The sequence below is a fragment of the Pyrgilauda ruficollis genome, unplaced genomic scaffold, assembly GCF_017590135.1.
Source record: "Pyrgilauda ruficollis isolate IOZ18807 unplaced genomic scaffold, ASM1759013v1 scaffold77, whole genome shotgun sequence".
NCBI classification, from domain to species: domain Eukaryota; kingdom Metazoa; phylum Chordata; class Aves; order Passeriformes; family Passeridae; genus Pyrgilauda; species Pyrgilauda ruficollis.
Genome location: NW_024529599.1, coordinates 2,332,309 through 2,347,182, shown reverse-complemented (window position 1 = coordinate 2,347,182; position 14,874 = coordinate 2,332,309). Strand labels below are relative to the sequence as shown.

Genomic DNA, 14,874 nt, shown 5'->3' with positions numbered 1-14,874 from the left:
TTGCTGCAGAAACATCCCAGCTTGTCCTTTACAGCTGATGTACTTTTAATGCAGATAAACCTACCTGCACAAAACTATTCCTAACATTTTTAGCTCTCTCATAAAAAAAAAAAAAATCTATCATATTTTATTCCTATAGACTGCAGGAGAGAAGGTGCAGAGTGGCTGACCCAAGCAATCATGTACAAGCTTTGCAAATAAAGAAACTAGAAAAACTTTCCAAAGAAAGAGCAATTTTTCAGTTAGATGATTACGAATTACTCAAGAGAGATTTACAGCCATGGGTTTCTGAGCCTTCTGCCTCAAATCCAGCAAAGTGTTTCAATGTGCTTAAGTCTCTCCGTCCTCAGGAAAGCACACAGCAGCTTAGGTTGTTGAGGACAACTGGTTGTTGAAGACAATGGGACTTACATGCTTGGCTGAAGTTAAGCATGTGCTCAAGAGCTTTGCTGAATAGGACAGGATTGCTGAATTCAAGGATCCCATTGCTCCTATAATGGTGTAAATCAAGAGCAACTTCAGTGAAATTGTTCTGATGTAAAACGTGCTTGGAATAAGGCATATGATGGGCATTCTGAGTATGATTCAGAAGAGGAAAATGTACACCACGCTTGCAGCTGGTGGACCTAAGGGTTTTGTGAGTCCACCACAATTAAAACCAACTAATATAATACAGGCACACTTATCCTCCACCTGCATTTACCTTAACTGTCATTTCAGTCAGGAAGATGACTGTAAAGATGTAGTTGGAGAGTGTTAGGAAAATCCGTTCCTAGGAAAAAGAAAACGAAAGACAATGTTTTATAGCCTGCTCTCTGCAGCTGTGCATCCCCCCCGTGCATATTTGGGTGGTTGAAAACTGTTCTTCCGATTCTGTGCTGAAACAAGCCTTGGACTGTTTGCTCGCAAAGAGGAGAAAATCCAAATATTTAGACAATAACTCTGCATGGTTCAGCCCTGCCAGTGCCCGGCTCTGCGTCAGCACCATGGACAGGGACAAAGGCCAGCACCTCCGCCCCAAACCTTCCCATTTGCCTCCAAATCCTCCCTGATTTCCCCCAAATAATCCTCCCCCTCATAGCGGAAACAGGGAGATGTTCCCTCCTTGAAACGTGCTTGACAAATCTCTACCTGCCTCTCACCTGCAGAAATCACTGCATTGTGTAAATATCACTGAGCTCCCAATTCTCCCAGAAATTAAGTCAATATTAGAGTGACAGAGCTGTGAGGCAGCAGGACTCGTGGGATGCTGAAGCGCAGCTGGCATGAGTTATCACGGCTCCTGCAAAGCCAGCAAAGCTCCGGGGCTTTATGCCAGCTGAGACTTGACCCCAAAAGGTTAATTCTGTTGCCCAAAGCCATGGTCTAGACCTGGCGTGAAGCCCAACAGCCTCATTTCTCAGTCCCCTGCACTATCCACTAGACCATGCCCTCCTCAGTGCTACCAATCAGCAAGAGCAGCTAGTGATTACAGATGAGCCCTCGGACTGGTTCCCTATCCATAGTTAGCAGAAACCTTTCTTTTTAATGATGATTATTAAATAAATTACACTTTACCCTAACCCCTAGACAGCTTCTGATTCCCTGCACTGAGAAATGGACAGCAGAAGGCAGATGCTGGAGGAATGATGATGTGTGTACACATATGTATGAGCACATACAATTGGCCCCAGTCCTGCTTTTAACAGTTTTGGATTTATTTCTGCCTCTCCCTACAGAGCAGTCCCATAAGAGATGCAGATCTCTCACTCAAAATGAGATGCAATTTAAACAAGACAAAACACCTTGGCAACTCTCTCACTTGCCAGATCATGCTTTACTGGAAGTGACTCAGGAACCACAGAGTAGTTTGTTTCCATACATGGTCCATAATTAATTAGGTCCTAGACCTGTACTGTGATTGCATGAGCTGTGATACGAAACATCTCTGTTGTTAGCTGACTGCCACACAAAAGGCTGCTGTAAGGGGCAGGCACTGGGCAGCGGGGAGAGGACAGGGACCTGCTTGTGCAGCTGGAGATAAAACAGCAACAGAATGGAGGTGAGACTGAGGATATTGCATTCCTCTCTGGCAAGCACGTGGCTGTTTTGAAGGATAATCTCCCCGGTCCATGTCGTTCACTCTGCAGTGGGGACCACATGCTGGCTTGCAATAGCAGCCCCTGTTCTGATAAGCCAACTGAAACTGGGACAGGGACAGAGAACTCACCTGAAGCAGTTAGAAAATCCACAGCTCAGGGAAGCAAAGAACAATTATTTTAAACAATTCAAATTAAACTAACTCTCTCGGTTTCCAGATGAGAGCTCCATCTGCACAGGCAGGGCCCATGCACTCCTCCTGGATCCCCTGCCCCTCTGCTCAGCATTCCCCTTCTCCTCTGCAGCTCCCAGGCCATGGTCCAGCTCCCTTGTAATAACCTAATGGTGATGAACCTCACACCAGCCCGTCTCCTTTCCTCTTAGCACTCTCCCAATGCCAGGGGACATCACAGTTCCTCCTCTCCTCTATGAAATATTGGGTTTGTGTGCTACAGCTCTTTGCTGTGGACTCCTCCAGCTCACACATGTCACCCCATTTCCCTTCTCTGTCTACCTGCAGCTCCTTTCGGAGCCAGTCTTGGGGAGTGGTAACTCTCAGAGGAAATAGCAAGGGGCTCAAAGGAAGCATTTGGGATTTTAAGGGAGGTTTTCAGGGTGCCCCATTTGGGGATCTCCTCCTGCTACATCAGCTGGCAGGGAGCCCTGCTCTCTTCTTGCAGCTGCGAGTTGGTGCACGACTGCAAGGGAACTGAAAAAAAAATGGATTTAGGGAAAGGACTGCTGGGCAAACTGTTACAGTAAGAAGGACTACTAGGGAATGCTTAAAATAGGCAGAGAGCAGCCTAGACTCCAGTTTTAAGATCTTACATTGAAAATCCACAAAAATGAACAGCCTGACACGCCTACATAAACAAAACAGGTTTCTATACAATTGTGATATGAGCAGTCTTGAGTGATAAATCAGCAAGGGCCCATCACATCTCAGCCCCAATCTATGGTAAAATAAAAGAGCAATAGGAAATTCTGAATGCTGGATGCTGGTGCTGTGAGTGTCTAGTTTGAGGAATCCTTATATAGTTTATTAGAACAAAGAGGTTCCAAGAACTGGCATTGCAGTGCCTGCATCAATTCAGCTTTTCTGGTGTCACAACAAAGCTGATACACAAAGGGGAGAGAAGAGTATGAAATGAACAGTTTCCCCCATTCCATTTGCACCACACATACGTGCCTCTGGGGAACAGATGGAAGAAGTGAACATTGTGTTGAGAGAGGAAAAGTGTTTGAAGGTTTCTCAGGGAAGGAAACTGAGACAGATGTCATGCTATGTCATGTGTTAAAACCTTGATCGTGCTTCCAGAAATGAGATATTGAATATATTGCAGGCCACGACCTGTGCACTTGTGCCTTAAAAGGAGACTGGATAGGGGCCACGAGAGTTGCTGCACCTAATTCAAAGGATACTCAGGGGGTGTTGGCACCTTCCCATTTTAAAAAGAGAAAGAAAAAAAGACCGAGTGGACAGCAGTGGGGTCCAAGCACATGTGTTTGCTCCACGAGGAGCACAGGGAAACCTCAGAAACTCACAGCGCTGTGAGGCTCAATTTTGGGTCGTTCCATGGCAATGGTAATGCAGTTCAGGAAAATGATCACCAAGACGACGTGATCGAACATCTTGTGAGTGATGATTTTATTGCACATCAGACGGAATCTGTTGAGACAGGAAAAAAAAAAAATAGTAGACACAGACTAGCTATTAATGCTCAACTGGCTGAGGAGACACGCAGCAGCTCAGTGCATAGCAGGGGAATTGAGCACTCTGCTTGCAAAGCAGATGAGCTCCAATCTCCCAATCCCCTCCCTGGCAGAGCTGCGCACTGAGGGCAGATTGGGTTATGAGCAGAAAGGGATCTGATCTACGGAACTGAGCCACAAATTTCAAGCCCTGGGAATGTTCACAGAGGGATTTGGTTACTTGGAATGGGGCAGCTGCTTCCATGACTCAGACACACAGCCAGGTTTGGATCTGCCCTTCTACCTGCTTCCTAGTGCTCAGGTTTAGCTTAAATAAAGGAAGAAATACTCCCAGTGAGCCCATAAGGGTTGAGCACACACGAAACCAAGAGGCAGAAGCTATTTATTGTGACAGATGGCTGTACACTGACCCAGGATTTATAATACCGTATTACATTTCCCAAAGTCTGTTTCTGAAAATCTCTCTAATCTTTGTATGAATGAACCTGAACGCTGTCCAGGGCCCTCAGCTCCAACACAGGAAACCTTAGGGTGCTTGGGTGCACGTCTGGAGGAATGTGTTCAACAGCACAGAGCTCGCTGGCTCCCCATGGCTAGGCTTTGGGAAGGGCAGAGCTGGGGGCCTTCAAGCAAGGACAGGGTGTTCTCTGAAAGAAAGGGAAGGAGGAGGACAGAGAAGTTTAGTTGAGAGGCAGGCTGAGAAGATCAGGGAGTCCTTTGCTGTGCTGCAAGTCTGTGGTGGGGCAAATTCAGATTTTTCTGCTTAATGCTGCACCTCTCCCCCCTGGCTCCAAGCTCATCACACTCCACCAAGTGAAAAACTTGCAAAGCACTGGCATCACTACCTGAGGAAATGAGGAACCTGATGAAGCTGCAGCCATACCCTGGGCTATGGGTCTTGACTGGACACTCCTGTGCCCTCTGCAGCCAGCAACTGTTTGTTACTCAACCCTGATGTCATGCTGGGGCAAAGGAAGGGCTAGGAGTTTTATGGACTGACATACAGAGACCCATCTGGGACAAACAGGCAGGTGAGCCATTACAATGAGGGCAGGCATTGTTACCACACATCCTACCACACCCTGCCCGAGTGCCCTGCCTTACCTGGAGTGAGGGGCGAAGATGTAGATGGACCAGGAGTCCCTCTCCTTGCAGCAGGTGGGGAGCCGTGCCCGCAGCCAGGCCTTCACGCGGTCCCTCTTGCTCTGGAGGGAAAACGTACAGAGCGGGAGGAAAATACAGAACTGTTAAAACAACAGCCCCCCAAGACTTCCATGTGAAGGACTCGGGGCAGCGTTTCACTAAAAACGTATCTTCAAGTGCTCAGTAAAGCTGAAATAAAATAATGTCCCCAAACCAGGCCCTGCTGGGCAGGGGAAAGAGCTCTGGCAGCCAGATGAGGGCTGTGCCAGCCCTGCGAGCTCACAGTGCTCGCTGTTGGTTCTTTCTCTGCATGGCAACTGCATCTGACACACGCTTATCCAGGAGGACAAACGTGATAAATAAAACCCTTGCCCAAAGGAATGATAACCCACTCAGTGCCTCCAAATACTCGTCAGGTGTATTGCCTGAATCTTCTACGGCGTTTTGGGGAATTTTTGTGGGATATTTTTGTTTGTTTTTTTTTTAAAAAGAATATAGAATGCTTATGTCAGAAGTTATAAAGAGAGCAGAGGGAGGGATTCCTGCTGCTTGCAGGGCCAAGCCCTGTGTCCACGCACCACTGTAAAGCTGAAGAAATCATCTGAGACCTAAGCTTTGGTCCAGGAACACAACGGTGATCATCTGCCTCTCATTCAGCATGAACAGATTAGATGGGAGAATAAAAAGCCAGAAGGGAATGCCATGGTCAGCCTGACCTGCATGAGCATGGACCATCCAATTCATGTAAATTAATTCCGACTTGAAAACACAGCACATCCTCAGCCATGCATCCTTATGTTATAGGCTGTCAGCAAGGTCATTTCAGGTCAGGAGGGCAGACTGCAAAAGCCTGAGCCAACAAGACAACCAAAGACATCAAAAATTGGATGTCAAGGGGAAGCCTCATCCTGGCTGCTACAACTGATATAAGTTTATCACCTTCTCACCTATAGACCTCCAAAGGAAAATCAAGATCTTTAATCCTACTGGCAAAGCAGTGTCAGCACCCTGTGCAATGCACCAGAAGATAAATGCACAGACCAGTGTGTGCACTGTCACCAGAGTGCTTTGCAGATTAATAAAAAACAATTCTTGCTCTTTCATAAGCCTTATTTCTCTGCTACCACCTGGGCTTGATGGGCAGACCTGGAAATATGACTGCATGAGCTCTTTGAAGCTTCTTCTAGAGATTTCAGGGCTGTGAGGCCACAGAGGGGTGTGAAGGACAGCACAGGAATCACCCTCACCCCAGGAGCACCCGCACTCCAGGACTAAGGCATTTTTATTTATTTCATCTAGGAAACAGGGAGGGAGGATTCATTTTGAGGCAAACTGCTGGCACTTGAAGTACTCTGGACTGTAAAAATGGGATTTGTTAGAGCAATTGAATGGAGTGGAAGAAGTGCTTTCTCTTCCTACAGATGCCCAGACTGGGGTCTCATTAGTGATGGAGAATAATTGGTGTAGTGCCTGTTTAAATGAAAGCCCTTGGTGACAAACTGAACCCTTCAGAAAATGAAAGTCACCTTGGCAAAAAAGAAGACAAGTTTGAATAACAAAAAGAAAAGTTAGAGCTTTCTACCCTGCTCCTTCAGCGATCCATCCTTCCCTCAGCTTCTACACACACAGACCATGCACCACACACCAGTGGGGTTTTGATTGTCTTGGATGTTCCCACATCCCTTTTCCAGCTTCAGGCAAAGAGCCAGAACTGCTCCCTTCTCTCTAAACTGCATTTAATAGGGCATGCATCCTTGGGGTTGTGTTATCCCTTCAAGCAGCCTGGTTAGCCCAATTATCCATAGATTTAACAAAGGTAAATAAATGGATAAAAATCAGGTGTCTGCTCAAAGCTGTGGTGAGAGCAGCAATTGCTACCCTAGCCTCTGGACATGGAGTAATAGCTACGACTCAGTCCAGTTCATTTTGTGAGCTGGAAGGTTTCCAGAAGTATCTATTATTCAAAGCAGTTCTGGTATTTATCAAGGGGATTTGTAGTGAATGCTAATGCGTCAGCAGCAGAGAATGATTCTTTATGTTCCTTTTGTCCAATTTTAATGCCAAAGATATTTTGGGGTTTGGCTAATTGTTGCAGCTTGCAGTTAATGGGCTAAATCAGATAAAGGCAAAAAGTGATCTCCCATCGTGTCTGTCTATTCAGTGGGTTACAGTAAGGGTGAGCACCAGGACTCAACTGGGGCTGCAGCCCAGCTGCTCTAAGCCGGGCAAAGCACATCCCCAGAAACCTAAACTCAGAGGAATTACTCCATATTTCCACCATGGAGTGGAAACAGCACAGTTCAGTTAACTTGAGCCAAAAGTAAGGTATTTGTGAAATAAACCCAGAGTGTTTCCAGCCTCAGCCCTGGCCAAGGCTTTCCCAGCGAGGTCGAGGCAGGCTCCAAGTGCTGACAATGGGGCTGATTGCTGCTCAAGCCTGCATTATGTTCAAAGTAAGATATCAATTATATGGCTTAAATCACATCTATTTGTTCATGAACCACACCTGGACAGGATGAACAAAGATGTGGGGGGAGAAGAAAACTAATCTTTAATTCACTTGCCAGTGACTTGGACAAAATCTCCCTGGGTAAGCCCATCCAAATCTCTCACCAGAGGCAGCAGGAGCCAGGGTGTGGGAAGATGCTGGGTGCTAACAGGCAGCAGTGGGAATGAAGCCCCTCAATCCCACAGCAATGAGACCTGCTGATAAATAGCTGCTTCTAAAATTATTATTATTATTTTTAGGAATTTCAGACATTAATGCACTTCTGAGGGTAGGATGAAGGTAGTTGGCAATAAAAGATGACTGATGCACTCCTCAGAGTAAGAGAGAGGCTTAGATTCATAAAAGATTTATTATACGGATGGAGGAACTGCTGAAAAATGCTCTGTGAGCAGCAGAGGACCTCCAGGCAAGCTGGAAGCTGCAGAGAGATGCTTGAGACCTGATCATTTAATTTTAATATGCAACAGGGACAGGCTGAGAGGGTTTGGGAGTGGCTGGACCATACGCCACAGAGAAAAAGTGGAATAGGCAAAGAAAAGCAGCTGCAATAGTAAAATGCAGTGACGTTTTGGAGAGGGGGGGACACATTGGTTGCATATTCAGTATTTTCCTTACTTTCTGCAGTGAGCACTGAGCAATTTGGGTAGAAAGCACCCAAAAGCATCTAAAATCCAGCAGTTGGAAACAACAAAGACCTGGCAGCAGATCCCTGATCCTGGTCACAGCCACAGGAACCCAAGAAAGCTGTGGATCACTCTCTCTGTGAGAGTCTTCTTGTCTGCAGTGATGCAATAAAGAACAGATTTCAGCCCCCTGCTTTCCTAGTTCTGGGGAGAGAAGCTGTCAGGGGCCTGATTCTGGCCCCTCGGAGGGATGGAAATTCAGAATAAAGAAAAGAATTGAAGAAATAAAGAAATTCATCGAAGGCAGAAGAGCTGCACTAACACAGGGGTAGCCTGGGAAATCCAGATGAAGCCTTTGCTCTTCCTTTAATTTCTGCACAGTGACAATCAAATCCAGGCAGCAAGGAGGGATGCAAAGCTTTGATGTAGAAGAGCATATTTAGGATTACTTTGATCTGAGTAATAGTCAAGTTCTTCTCTTCTTTTGTTCATGGGTAGTTTTGCATTTCATTTTTTCAATTTAAAATGTGATTCTCCCCCCTCCCCCTGCCCAACTTTATCAAGGCTAATTTAGGAGCGGAGTTTCTCCTCGAATGTCAGGAGGGAAGAGGGAAGCCCTGCAACCTGGGGGCTCATTTTTTTAATCTAAGCAATATCTTCTTATCCATCTGGTTTAATGATTTGCAAAGAAGACATTTCAGAGCATGGGAAATGCACCAGCTAGCTGCAGGTATCCCAGTTGTGGCTATCCCATGGGCTAAGACACAATTTATTTCCCCTATTCTGTCAATTCTTCCTCTTGGCATTTGCTTCTGACCATTAGATGGAAGGGTATTAAGGTGATTACAACCTCCACAGCCAGAGCTCAGTACACAGAGGATGATGTTTGGTTTATGCTAAAAGCAGATGATAAAAATTAAAAATCTTATTCAACAGTTCATTGTCAGCACTGGCTGGGAGAGGAGGGACACATCTCATCACACCATGCCCAGCACAAGGGGGACTGCTGGCTTTTGATCCTGGGGGGGAAAAAGGAAGGGACTGGTGGGATGATTGGACCAGGTGAGCTGGAAAAGTAGCAGATGTTGGAGCATGAGAAAAAAAACCCTAGCCAGCAACAAAGAGCATGGTCTCTTCAACACTTCTAATAGTGGGAATTTTTTCCAAAAATAATTACTGCTCCTTTTCTTAAAAATTTAATTTATTTTATGGAAGCTAAAAAGCAGGTTAAGACAATGAGTAAAAATCCCAGGCTGAGGATCCACGCTGGAGATGTAATGGGATAATGGCTTTTTGCAAAGGCAGTTCACGGCTGAGTGACTCCATTCTGCCAGCACTAACTCTCCTCCTCCTCCTGTAAGGAACAGAGGACTCTGGAGTCAATGCCACCTTTCACATCCCTTCACATGATCCCAATTCCATTTTCATTCAGTGAAGTCAGTGAAAAAGAGTAAAATCATGTCCACAATCTGCAGCTTTTCTGTTCTCAGAGCAGCCCCTGCTACCATCACACATCTCTACCAAACCCCATCTATTTCCCCAAAGGAAACAGTCACCCCTGGGGATGACACATCAGGCCATCACACTTTTAAATCTGGGAACAAGGTATAATCAAACAAAGAGATAACCTGGGACAAGCAGGAAATACTCCAAAACTGGCCCCAATGCACACGTGATATCCAGAACTGTGACACCCTTGTGCCCAACTCAAGCCCCACTATGCCGGTCATGCAAACAACTTTGGAAAAGCAGTCAGATTCCCCTTTTTTCCATTTAAGATACAAACATCCATCTGAAAAAAGGACTAGGAACCCTGATCCCTTCCCTGCACTTGCAGTCTTTTCAGCTTATATTTCCTAAATGACAATTTTCAGGCCTGTGAAAGAAACACTTGTCAGTGAAATTCCTCTTCAGATGGAAATTAATGCAGAGCCTCTGAAGTTACCACCATCTCCATGGAACTTATGCCACCATGGGAATGGGGGTCCAAGCCATGATCTTTCTTTGCCTACAGAATTTTTCTGCTGCTGGTGTGGAGGCACAAAACTGAATAATAACTGGAAAGCAGGGAGACTTACCTGTTTTGCTTTAAAAAAATAAACAACAAACAAACAGAAACAAAAAAGAAAACCAGAAACGAACCCATAAAAGCATATACTTCCAATAGCCTTCACTCTGCATGGTTTAGTGGAATCTGGACAGTTTTGCCCTGATGTCTCCATCATGAGCCATCTGATACTGTATGTAATACTTGGATACCAATCCCATTTCTGAGAGCATCCACTACCTAGAGACCTTCTTGGGTGACTCTTGTCTAGTCTGGTGGTGATGGCGAGACCCAATCCCTTTTGCACCTACTTGTGCACCCCGAGACAGTGACAAGCTTTGTTTTGACAAGTCATAAAGCCTAAAATGAGAACGTGGCACTTCCTTACCATGCTACCTTCATCATCGCCGTCATCACCATCCTGGTGGGGCTCATCCACGCGGAGCTGGTGCAGCAGCAGACCCGGAGAGGTCCTCCCATTGCAGTCCTGGTGCTCGGAGACAGAAGTTCTGGTGCTGTGCATACTGCTGGTCCGATACAGGGAAGGCACCTGCAGAGTATCCTGGAGGTCAAAGGACCCTTTTGTTTCCAGCGACTCCATGCGGTGAGGCAAAGAGCCATTGAAGCTGCCGGCCCGGCTGGAGTGCTCCTCATCCGAGCTGTCCCCTTCCTCGGAGCTCTCCTTCCCCTCCCCGGACAGGAGGGACCTGCGCTCGCCGCTCTGCCCCCGGCGCTTGAGGCTGGGGGCCCGGCCGATGCTGTTCCAGCTGGAGCGGCGGCTGTTCCAGGAGCTGCTGGCACGCCAGGGACTGTGCGGGGAGCTGCGGGCGCTGGGCTGCGGGAAGGACAGCGACAGGGAGAGCATCAGATCTGTGCCACCCGCCCCAGGATGGACGGATAGCCCCACGGACGCACTGAACATCCGCAGGGAGAGGTGGTGCGAGTACCGGGGATTTGAGCTCATGGACAGCAACGGGGTCCACGGAGACGCCGCTGGCCCGGCGGGACTCGTAACCCTGCGCCGCGTCCCCGAACACCGCACTCTTGGGCATGGGCATGGGCGTGGCGGCCGTGTGGATGATGAGCGGCGGGGTCAGGCTCTTCTTCAGCTCTGGGTGGTCGCTCAGGGCCGTCACTGGAAGACACCAAGCGGGTTTTGAGGCGTCACACCTCAAGGGGGAACACCTGCAGCCTGCTCGCGGGCAGGCGGAGCTGCTGCGCAGGGAAGGCTCTGCTCTGAGCATCAGGGGGATGTGGGCCAGAAAGACCTTCTGGGGAATTGGGTCGTTCAGCCCAGCAAGGGGGTGTCAAACAGGAATGGGAGCCGGTGTCAATGGGATCAGGTATCAATGGTAGAGGACAGCACACCCAAAATGTCACTTGCTGCCCCCTCAACCTCCAATTAACACCCACCAGCTGCAGCCCTGGGAACTTCCTGCCCACTCCCTCCATCCTCTTTCTCCAAACTCCTCCAGCAGAGACACCCAGCAAGCCCAGACCTGGGGCTTGATGCGGAAATTAACTGTTCAAAGGCAATCATGTCTCTCCCTGCCTGCATCCCACAGTCCCACCCCAAGCCTGCTGCAAAGTCAAGCATGACACAACTGGGACTACAGCATTTCCTCTAGGAGGGGTTTTTCCTTTTGGACACACTGTTTTCACAGCAAAGCAAGGTTTCTGTGGAAGGGCCTGTCCTCCCAGGGTTATTACTCACAGGCTGGATTTGACAAGTTTTTCTTAAGTTCTCCCTCCTCTTCCAGGCTGTGGGGGAAGAGATCCCCCTCGGAATCAGACTTGGAAGCATCACCCTGGAGCAAAACAGAAGGCTTCAGCAAGGAGGCTGAGGGGCCACAGTGCACGGACAGCCCTCTGCAAATATGGATTCCTGTGTCCAACACCACACCTTACAGATCCACGGAACTTGGTACCACGATGCAACATCACCTTCCACAAAATGATGCATGCACAGGTTTATACCACAGACTAATTAACCTCCTATCAGGAAGACGGATTGCCTCTGGCTCTGAACACGGTCCCAGAAAGGGATTAGGAAAAAAAAAAAACAAGCTATTGCTTAATTTTTGCTGCTGGAATTGGATATGTGGCAGATGTTAGGGAAGGACCAATATTGATGAACAATTTGAGGACAAAAGGTGATCCTACTAATCTCACTGAATTTATACACCTAAAACTCTCTGGGTGTGGCTCTTTCTAGTGATGCTTTGGTGGAGCAATCCAGGGTTCAGAAAGGGCACAAGAGACCCTGAACTTCCAACACGAAAAATGTGACATGTCCATGGACGCCCCATCAGCACAGAGAGGATCCAGGTGGCAGAATCCAACATCAGCTGCCATGAGGGACCCTCCCAGCTGCCACACACAAGAGAAGCAGGGTTCTGGGGATTTACACTGGATCATTTGGGAGGTTTAAATCGTGCTGTATCATTTCAAACGTTGGCTGTTGAGCGAGGCCTGCCTCCTCTGACAGGTATCCATCCTCAGGTAGAGGAAGATGACGTTGAGCATTGTTCTCTGCATGGTGCCTGGGTTCTTGCTCCGTCTTGTGGCACAGACCCTGATTCTGTCCATTGGCACTGCAGAAAGGCACTTAGGGTGTGGTATAGTTAGGATACACCTAAGAGGGGCAGAGGTGCTCGCCAGAATGACTGATACCCATCCAAAAAGAGGAGGATTCATGGCTGAAACCACTGCTCTGGCAAAGGGCACCAAGCCCTGACACAATGGAGAAGAGGTGGGAAGGTGGGGGAAGATGCTGGGATGGGAGAAGCCAAGCAGATCCTCACTTCAGCAGTGAGAGCCCAGGAGCCCCAGAAAACCCCACCAAGGCTAAGCTGCGTCCACAGGAGCCCTGGCCAGCACTGCTGAGGTTTGGTGCTAGGGTACCCATTGATTGTAAAATCTCAGAAGGACCCCAGCCTGGAATAGAAGGAAAAGATGAATCCAACACAGATCAGTGCCCCATACCTCATTATTAAGCAGAACTCCAGAGGGATGAGTCCCAATACTCCCCCCCTGTTTAGTGTGGGGTCACTAAACTATTAAGGATATTTTTTCCAGGCAGGCTGGACACACAGAGTTATTTTTCAGGCAAAAGAGAGTGTGATGAGAAGTGTTGGCTCAAAAATCCCCTGAAGATTCAGGATTTCTGTGCTTTTCAGGGAAGATCCTCCTGCAGGATGCAGTCTGACAAGGTCAGGAATGCACCTTGCAAGGGGGAGCAGTAAAGTCAGGCTGGCCTGAGCTTTGCTGGAGTCAGATCCAGTTTCTGTGTGAGCAGGGGCTCCAGCTGGCTCCAGGTATGCTCCCCACAGAGGCTCCCAGCTCAGCCTGTCAGCAGGCCTGCCAGGAATTACTCATTTTCCCTAATGGGTTATTAAAAAGAAATAAATACTGGGAAGAATTTTACATGATTTATATTCCTGGAGTGCTCTTCAACAGCCCTAAGGAAAGTTTTAAGGGGGCACAATGAGATGTGTGCCGAGAGGGAAAAGCAGAGCTGTGTGGGGATTTCCCACCCCCTTCCCCAGCACCAAACCCCATGTCTGAAGGGCAGAGAGCATCCCCTCCCAAACACCACGTGCCAGACTCGGGATGGTGCAGGCAAACATCTCGCAGCTGGTGCTGCTGCCCGTTACCTGTTCTTGCACTCCCAGTTTGCCTTTCTGGATAGAAAAGGGGTTATGAGAGAACAGGGAGTTAAAATCCTTTTGGGAAATGAGAGTATGTCAAGCTGGACCAGGCAGTACAACAACTAAACCAGCCTGTACCAAAAGGAACTGACACACTGGGATACAAGGGGAAAGGGCTTTCGGGCTGAGGAAAAAAGCCAGGCTTCTTGGAAAAGACAGAAAGGGAAGTGAGTGGTAAAAAGAGACATGAGTTTGGCAGAAGGTTTGTGAGGTTTGTGGTGTGCTGTGCTTCAGAGACCCACAGCTTCCTCGGACCTGCACGGGACCATTTCACATCCTGCAATGTGACATTCTGCTGGCAGTCTCAGCATTCCCAGAGTGCAACTGCTGCTGTCTTACCCTGTCCTGCAGAGCACAGGACTCCCACACACACATCAACACACACACACACACCCCTATCAAAACAGGTTTGATTCCAGGTCCCTTCACTCCTAGGCATCCTGCATGAGGGAGCCTCGGCACGTGTGCCCTGCAATCAGCATCACCATCCACATCCCCAGGGAGGGGCCTGGGATGTGACCGTGCTGTGGAGAGGCTGTGACAGCCTCTTGGGGAGCCTTCCCCAGGGCAGGCATCCAGAAAGTGGCCAGCGAGAGCTGTTGGCTGGAGCCACATCAGCCACTTTGAAGCACCCACCTTAATTTACCTGGGTCCCTCAGAGAAGGAAGGGACTTAAAATCAGGGCTGACTCAACAATGAGGGTGACAAAAAAGAACGAAAAACCAAAAAATACACTTCCAAAACACTCAAATAGACCCCAAAAGAATGACAGCTACTACGATGAGAACAGCAGCACAGTGTGTGACCAGGCACCACGAGAGAGACAAGCACGGTGGCGGTGGGATGTGCTGTACGTACCCCCGACGAGTCGACAGGCAGCTGAATACAGCTTAACTGCCCACTCGCTTCTTCTCGCTTGGAGATCTCCTGAAGGAGAAACGGGGGGAAGGAAGAGGGAGGAAGGGGAAGGTGGGGTTCAATTTTCAGTTTCAACAGCAGGATTGAGTGGGCAATCAAAAAACACAGGAGAAGAGGCAGGGAAGCAGAAGG

The 14,874-nt window shown here is 48.2% G+C and overlaps 1 protein-coding gene across 1 annotated transcript in view; it reads right to left on the bottom strand.

The window, feature by feature from the left end:
* CACNA1G (calcium voltage-gated channel subunit alpha1 G) overlaps nucleotides 1–14,874 on the bottom strand; it is a 142,252-nt gene that overhangs the window by 41,881 nt on the left and 85,497 nt on the right. The window contains exons 15-20 of the mRNA XM_041486583.1: nucleotides 11,829–11,922; nucleotides 11,062–11,249; nucleotides 10,503–10,949; nucleotides 4,897–4,997; nucleotides 3,625–3,748; nucleotides 704–772 (exon numbers count right to left, since the gene is read on the bottom strand). Of these exons, the coding sequence (XP_041342517.1) occupies nucleotides 704–772; nucleotides 3,625–3,748; nucleotides 4,897–4,997; nucleotides 10,503–10,949; nucleotides 11,062–11,249; nucleotides 11,829–11,922 (1,023 nt within the window). The remainder of the gene's footprint in view (nucleotides 1–703; nucleotides 773–3,624; nucleotides 3,749–4,896; nucleotides 4,998–10,502; nucleotides 10,950–11,061; nucleotides 11,250–11,828; nucleotides 11,923–14,874) is intronic.